The sequence below is a fragment of the Cynara cardunculus genome (genome assembly GCF_001531365.2).
Source record: "Cynara cardunculus var. scolymus isolate 2C chromosome LG 5, CcrdV1, whole genome shotgun sequence".
Classification (NCBI taxonomy): domain Eukaryota; kingdom Viridiplantae; phylum Streptophyta; class Magnoliopsida; order Asterales; family Asteraceae; genus Cynara; species Cynara cardunculus.
The window spans coordinates 17,757,567-17,765,871 of record NC_037532.1 but is presented as its reverse complement, the minus strand read 5'-3'; the positions used below and the strand labels follow the sequence as shown (position 1 = coordinate 17,765,871).

Below are 8,305 nucleotides of genomic sequence, written 5' to 3'. Positions count from 1 at the left end.
TTTCTCTTTACTCATCACTAAAAGATGATGAAGATGAGTCTTCCTTTGCCTTTTGACCTATCTTTGAAACTACCTTTTCTGGAAACTTTATTAAAGTTTGAAGCAACTAAGGATAGGGAGTCACTGATATCTTGCATAGACAGTTCATCGGTCTCACAATCTGAATCTCAAGTGAGATCAATATTGGCATTATCATGTTGTTCCTCAGAATCTGTGTCATAGAGAGGATGTGACAATGATCTTGACTTTTTAGAGTTATAAGAGACAAAACATATTTGTACATTGGGCTCTTGAAAGACATCCTTCCTAAGAAGCTTAGTTTGTTCATGATTGTGCAAAGTTCAAAATAAATTATTTAAGGGGTATGATGAAGATCTTTAGAGGTTTTAAACACACAATTTTGTTTACTCAAGATTTTGGCAGACAATCCATAAATTTGTGTAGAACTTCAACATTATTACACTTTAAGGTCATTTAAAAGAGAATTGAAGTTATTGTAGACATCCGTAAGAGATTCGTTTTTGTTGCACACAAACAGTTCATATTGTCTAATGAAACTGATCTTATTACTCTTCTTGACTTTAGTCATTCCTTCGTGTAGAACAGTAGGAGCTTGCAATTGACAGGTTAATGATAGAGTGAGGCCTCATCCGGTATGACACCACAATGATAGTTCTAGCCTTAGTATCAATTGCAACTTGCTTCCCATAATCATTTATCCATAAATTTGGAGTTCTGATGATTTGCCTTCCTAGTTCGTTTATTTTGTCACTTTCATTACGATATCCTGGTAAGAAGGCAATAAGAACATATGGACCATTTTGAAGGATGCCAGGAATTTGAGTGACAACTCCTTCAAGAAAAAGAATCATCCTATTTTTCCAAAGAGAAATATTATTATTATTATTATTATTATTATTATTATTATTATTATTATTATTATTATTATTATTGAAAACCAGGATGTTCGGGTAAGGATCCAATGTCATTACTTATGGAAGTCATTACAGATCTTGTTTATAAATTTAAATAAAGCATATGACGACTTGTTGATCTTAGAAGGGTAATGATCCCACTGAAACTGTTTGTAGAAAGGGGTTGAATATAAACACATCAGTTTTTCACTTTCTTAATTCTTTATGTTATAAAAACAAAAGAATTACATATTTGGTGCGGAAGCTAGGAAGGTAAGACCTAAACACTCTGGATAAAAGTACCTGGAGGTCTCAGGTTCAAATCCAAAGAGGATTAAAAATCCCCTTGTGGCCGTAGAGGTTCAAATGCGGTGATTCCGGGCTATCTGCAAAGCAGGTGGTCGCCTGGGATTAGTCGGCTTGCATAGCAGGTTGGATATCCAGGTTAATGGGAAAAAAAAAAACTTGAACTTTTCATTTCCAGATAGGTCTTCTTTTCGGAATATTGAAGGTTTTTCTGGTTGTTAACTTCGAAACCAAATAGGATTAATCAAGACTACATAAGTTAACTTCAAAACTTGTGGTACCAATTCAAAGAATCAAGTACTAGTATATTATACATTCACAACAAGACTAATATCAATTGTTGTATATATTACACAAGTATATCTTACGTATCAGTGTCCCTGTAACACATACAACTACACGGCACGCTAAATTTGTGACTCCTATCAACATCCACGTGGGAAAAATACAATCTAACTAATAAGACGCTTTATTTCAAGTAATAACAAACCACAAACAATATGTGTATGCGATTACCTTAACTTTGTTGTTGACACACACAATCTGGAACCGGGTACGTATATATCGACTGTTTTGGCTTTCGTTCCTTGATTTCCCCTAATCGGTTTCGTTGCCCTTCGACAACCGCTTCTTGGAAATCCGACCAACTCATGCTCTTGTTCATGAATACCTGGCCCAACAACACCATGTTCGGTCTTATCGTCTTCAAGTTGAGGTATGTTCGATGTCCCACCTGTCCAATTAGCGAGATAAATATTAGAGCATCTCCAACAGATTCTCTATAACTTTTATAAAATAAAGATGCCGAAGTTTAAAAAAGATAGAAATTTACTTATAACTCCATCAATTTCTCTATTTTAGAAATTTCAACATTAATTATTTATTATTGAAGTATTTTATAAGTTCATCTTTCAAATTCTTGTACATAAAATAATAACGCATTCAACTAATAAGTGGAAACAATTCTCTCTTAAACATTAACGTTTTATAGGAATTTATGGAAATTTTGACCTTTTTATTCTCTCTCCTACTTTTTTTAGTTTCAAAGAAAGTATTAGAAAATCTAGAAAATTTGTTGGAGATGCTCATACGAGTCTCAAATATAAGGACCTTATTCGGTTTAATCAAAGAAAACGATTAACGAATTATAACCTAACCGGATATTGTTTAACCCAAACTCCATTCGGTTCGGATACGGACCAGGGAGCGTGAGGGTTTAGAATATATTTTGACGACTACCGATCAAATTTTGCCGATAAATGGCTATAATTCTTACCATTGCATTGTGCATATTCCCCGGGGAAGCCGAAATGAAGATGTCACTGTGCATGCTAACGTAGTAATCGACGGCAGCCGACAAAGAAGCCTTCCCGTTTATTTGTGCCCGTTCTGCTGACGATGCAAGGCTCTTTTTGTCTTCCATATACGGAAATAGTTGCCGTAAGGCTGCGATCCTAGCTTCTCCACCATACACCTGTAGGATCGACTACTGGTCAAATGTCTAAACTACCCTTCAATAATTACGGAATATGGTGAAAAATAAACCATAACGACCTTATGTGACGCAAGGTACAAACGGGTAGTGTTGTCAAATCCCAATGCCGCCAGCAACAAACCGATTTCTTCGGGTGTCAACGGACACCGCCCCTGGTTCCTCAACTCCTCGTTGGTGAACCGTGAATTCATGACTCTTCCTTGCCAAATCGTCTGACGGTATTTCGCTAGCGCCAACTTCTCGGCTTTTCCGCCACCAAAGTCACATGCGGAATGAGCAGCCATATCCTGAAATTCAACCGGATATTCAAAATGTAGCAAAATGCATCAAAATGCAACAAAGTTTGGTTTAGTTCCCGATTTGTGCAACGAAGAATATTTTTTCCTCGATAGATGTAACAAAGTTTCAAAATTTTCTATTTTGTACTCATTTAACCTACTGAGCTTGTAACATCTGAAGACGTGGATACCTATTTACGAAATGTTTACATAATTGCTACCACAAAGTGGACAAAAAACATAACGTTGACGTCATCAAATGTTACATTAAATAGAAAATTTCAAAACTTTGTTTTTGAAACTTCTTTTGTTAATCAGACCATCTCGTGCCTATCTCGACTAATCCCAAGGGCCTAAGGAACAGCCAAGAAAAATCTCAATGACCTTGCGGGACTCAAACCGGTGACCTATGAGGAGAGCCCCAAAGACCAAAAAAGTCCCCGTCCAAGAAATAAATCTTTGTTACATGAAATTTTGAAACTTTGTTGCATTGACAGAGAGAATTTATTCGTAACGCTAAATACGAACTAAATCAAACTTGTTTGCATTTTGCCTGAATTAAGAAGGATAGAGGACCAAAAAGTTGTAGCATACCTTGTCGAAGCGCAAGTGCAGGGAAACAAACTTGCCGGCTCCATGGCCGTCTTTGGTATCGACAACTTGTCTAAGGTACTTGGTCCCAACGGCATCGATACTTTCGACAATCGGGTATCGGAGACGGCTCACCAATGCCTCGCCAAGACTTCTAACATGAGAAACAAAAACCAACGCTTCAAAGTTGACTTTGCAACGTAAGCGTTGGATTTCAATGGGCATGTTGTCAAAAGCTAGTCGATGGGAAAACGGTGATATCGCAGCTATCCCGTAGCTGAAATGCAAAATTCGACTTCAATCCATTAAGATCTCCAACGAAAATGGAGAATCAAAAATCAAAATCTCCAAAAAAAACAATTACATTCAACTCCAAAAACTTGTATATATTGGTGATTCTAGCATTCATTATATTACTTTGAAATATTTAATGAAAAATTATTTCTTTCTCCTAAATATTTAATTTCAATAAATCTTATTGGTCGGATAACTCCAAGAACTTGTATATTTTAGGAATTTAAATCTTGTGTCCCCAAATCCTATATCTCCTCCCCGTCCCTTCAATCACGGAAAGACACATAATTATTTTATTTAATACAAGTTAATGTACTTTTCGCTCACATTCTCTCTGTAGATGATGTTTTTCATGTGATTGATGGACAGAAAGAGAGACATGGGTTTTGGGGACACGAGATTCTTATTACAGAATTTAGGGAGTTTTACAGATTTGGAGAATTTTACCATATCTCTCGTGCTTTTTCCATATTGGAGAAAGTTTTGGAATGAAAAAGTAGCCTAAAATCCCGAAAATCTCAATTTTCTACATTTTGGAGAATCTGTCCGACTATTATTGATGATTTATGTTAGTAATTTGATCAAAATTGGACGAAAAATGATATTATTAGCTATTTTGTAATTCCAGAACGGAAAGTGGTAATCAAGTTCGACAACTAACAGAGGGAGAACTCATTTTGCAAGAAGGTAGTTTATACCAACCTCTCAAGAACCGGAGAAACGTTTTCCAGGTACCAATTTGCCGAAGCATGAAGTGGTGCATTTTTAACACGGGTAGATCTAATGGCGGAAGCATAGTATTCTCGTGTGCTCCATGCATATTCATCGGGCAACTCGCTAACTATTGATATATCATCCTTCAATACATTCACAAAATGATCGACATCGAAAATATCCGTAAACGAGCTGCAGATGAACAGTACGATCAGTTTCAAACAAATACATACAAATATTAGCTGAAAGCATATAAAAGTCGATCGATACTGTTTAACGACCTTGTGTCTTGCCAAACTGGATTCACTTCGAGATATGGTATCACGAGCGTTGCGTTGAGAATTTTTGCGACTGCAACAGCGTCACATATCTAGTAGAAGATACGGCAAGGGTGAGTAAAATGGACCACAAGTGACGTTCCCAACACTTGCTCTTGATGTTTGGTGCCACATTATAAGATTCCTCCATTGAATAAAAATCTGTTGTCCCCAAATTCCCTGTCTCGCCATTTACTTGAAGACAAGTCATTATTTTATTTAATATAAATTTAACTAATTCATCTTCTCATTCCCTCCACTCAATAAGTAGATGATGTGTCTTCACGTGATTGGTAGACATGGGGATGGGAGATTTTTATTCTCCTCCATTTCGTCTTTTTGACAAAGTCATACGTTACAATTTTCGGCAAAAATACTAGAAAAACATCAATATTAAGAAGCTTCTCTTTTCGAAAATGTACAAAACGCACCCCCATTCTCTGCTGGTTCAATCCTCCGTCAAGGAACACCTGGATGTATCCTGAAGACTCCGGCAATGATGCTTTAAAGAAATCAATCCGTTAGAAATTTTGGATGTATAACACAATAACACGAAGCAGGGTCATTGACCCAACAGTATCCAGTGGATCCAAACCTCCAAACCTCCCCAGAGGTCGGGGGCTCAGGCCTCACCAAATGTGAGAAGTGAGTATGTAAATAATGTACTTCAAAAAAATATAAAGTGGTTCTAAATTTTGTCTTGGAATTCGTCACTTACAAGAGGTGGAAGTGGGTTCAACAAATGGTTTCCATCCTTGGTTCGACAAAGGCATCCAAAGATCAGATAGTTGTTCATTCGACTTAACAAGATAGCAAAGAAAGTGAGTAATGAGTCTCAGTAAACCAAACCAAATCAAATGAGCCCTAAACCCTAAACTAGTATATTCCAATCGGGGGTGGGGTGGAGTGGGGGTGGGATGTATAGAGACATGACATCTACCCCAACGAGTAGAGCACGTGTTTCCCCCACGTCTGTGAAAAGTGTGCGAGTTAAAGATAGTAATTAATCTAAGGAGCCGTTTACCAAACATTTACCCAGGTAAGCAGTTAGCAGGTCCATTACCTTACCAGATGAATATGGTAAGGACCAAGAATCTTACCTGTAAGAGCGAGATAAGGACCAAAAGACTTACCCAGTAAGTGAGGGCGACAACTCTTACCACGGTTAGCTCTTACAGGGTAAATTGTTGCGTACGATGCCGTTTTTGTGGATTAAAATCTTACCCGGTAAGCAAATGATAGTGTTGAATTTTACCTGTAAGGCTTACCAGGTAAGTGTTTGGTGAACGGTCCCTAAGTGAAAACATTTATTATGAAACTCACGGCTTGGTGTCGTAAGGCGCTCTTAAATAACCGTGAGTGCCGAAGCTTTTGGGCATTCAATTCCTGCGAAAACATGTTCATGTTATGAGACACATGAAAGTATTTTCAGCCCCTTAAGAGTAAATCTGTAAATGTATCGACTCGTTCCATACTATAACCAAAAGGGACAGAAACAGAAATCAACACATAGATTTTTATAATCTCGTTATCTCTGTTTTATATAGTTGCATGCAGTCATCATATAAACAGATAATATATCTCTCAATATTCAGGTCTACCTACAACTCACCCCTCCAAGACCCTGCTTTCCAACGAGAAAAGAAAGGAGAACCCTTGTTTTTATTCTAAAACTCCCAGAGGATGCTTTGATGGAGCAAATAAACCTACAGAAAATGACATAAATTTGCTACGAAGGTCCCGTTACACTAATCGCAATGATTCTGGATCCATCGAGTTGAAAATATGCCATTGATTAGCCCAAAAACAAGTAAAAAGGCACATAATTTTGTGAAGATGTTCAACTATAAACCAGTATCTAAAATACCCTTTAATGAACCGATCAAAATAAATGCCAGAAACCTTGAGGGCTAGCTCAACAGGCATAACAACGGATAGGAATAGGTTGCTAGTTTTGAGCCCTCAGGGATTAGTGGAGGTGCGTGAAAATTGACCCGGACACCCATCCACAGTTAACAAAAGAAATGCCATAAGCATCCAATAATGTTTTCTTTCATTTTGATCCAAAATCATATTCCCCATATCCTGTGCTACAGATCTTAAAAGATGATGCCTAATGACCACCAGATATGCAATTTTATGTCGAAAGTTTATAAAGAAAGAAACCATGGCTGCACAGTTGTGCCCTAATGGTTGATCAAACTTGCATAACTAGAGACTTCAGTTTTCCTCAAATTCCACAAAAGAGCATAGAGTTTTGGAAGTTGGAACAAATTATAACAGAGTTGACTTGCATTACTCCCTTAATTATGGGTTAACCACTCTTTTAGATATTTGAATTATGTTATTTCAGGCAAACAAACAACACCCCAAAATCAACAACAACCTAATTAAAGAATGAAATGTAAAATACCCACAAGGAATGAAAGTCTGAAAAGGGAATTAAACAAAACCCCATGATTCCCATCTTCCTATACATTCACATCATAACTATGGAAATGGGTTTTGTGATAAAAACTGGGAAAAAAAAGGGGGGGAGGGGGGAACAAGAAATTTACTCACCGACAAAACTGGCGTAGTGGCGTGACCAGATGTAACAAAAAGGGTTATGAAGAAGAAGAAGAGGATCGGAGCAAATGACAAACCACCGTGATGTCGGTGGAGCTTCATATTTGCCACCGGAAAAGGCTGAGAAAGACGGTGGGGTTTTTGGGTGAAATGAAAGGAGCAAATAAGGAAAGCAGAATGGCAGAGAGGTGGTGCTTGAGGTCAATGAAATCACATGGGCACACCTCTCTTTGTCGTACATTCGAAAACAATATAATATAGATTGATAATAAGTGGTGTGATATATATAATATGGTTCAAAAGAACAGCTGCAAGCAATCAATTAGTGTGCAGAGGAAAGAGAGAGGGAGATGAGGTGTGTGTCGCTTTATTGGAGGTCGATGATGCATTGAAGGCGGAGAAAGTCACCGTTTAGTAAAACTTACGTGTCATAAAAAGACAACAGAATCACTGATGTGAAAACTGGTGCTGTTCGGAATATATACCACTTTTTCACTTCAAAGATATTGCTTACAATCTACATTTTTGATTTTGGTCCTCATGATTCCATGAAAAGTCTACAAATGGAGTTTAACATTTCATAAACCTACAAAGTATCCTTATGATTCCTGATCGTTAACTTTATTAATAATATTCGTTAGAGTGTGAGACATTTCTGTCTCTTTTACGTATTTCTTTAATTTCCTTTAAAAAATTATCTATATTATATTATAAAGCATCTAGTTAAAATTCTTAAACTCGTTCATCCCTAAACGATTTCATCTCTATCTGATTTCATCCCATATTTGAACTCGTGTAACTAACTGCAGATAAACACAATCAAATACA

General features: G+C 37.1%; 1 protein-coding gene across 1 annotated transcript; it reads right to left on the bottom strand.

Moving 5' to 3' along the window:
* Positions 1–1,499: 1,499 nt before the first annotated feature.
* LOC112513095 (O-fucosyltransferase 39-like) lies at positions 1,500–7,805 on the bottom strand. The gene is made up of 10 exons (XM_025119221.1): positions 7,472–7,805; positions 6,233–6,295; positions 5,628–5,709; positions 5,341–5,411; positions 4,874–4,962; positions 4,581–4,784; positions 3,588–3,861; positions 2,775–3,002; positions 2,497–2,694; positions 1,500–1,953 (listed from the first exon to the last, which is right to left on the bottom strand). The coding sequence occupies exons 1-10, from the start codon at positions 7,577–7,579 to the stop codon at positions 1,738–1,740; spliced, it is 1,533 nt and encodes a 510-aa protein (XP_024974989.1). The 5' UTR covers positions 7,580–7,805; the 3' UTR covers positions 1,500–1,737.
* Between the last annotated feature and the right edge of the window lie 500 nt (positions 7,806–8,305).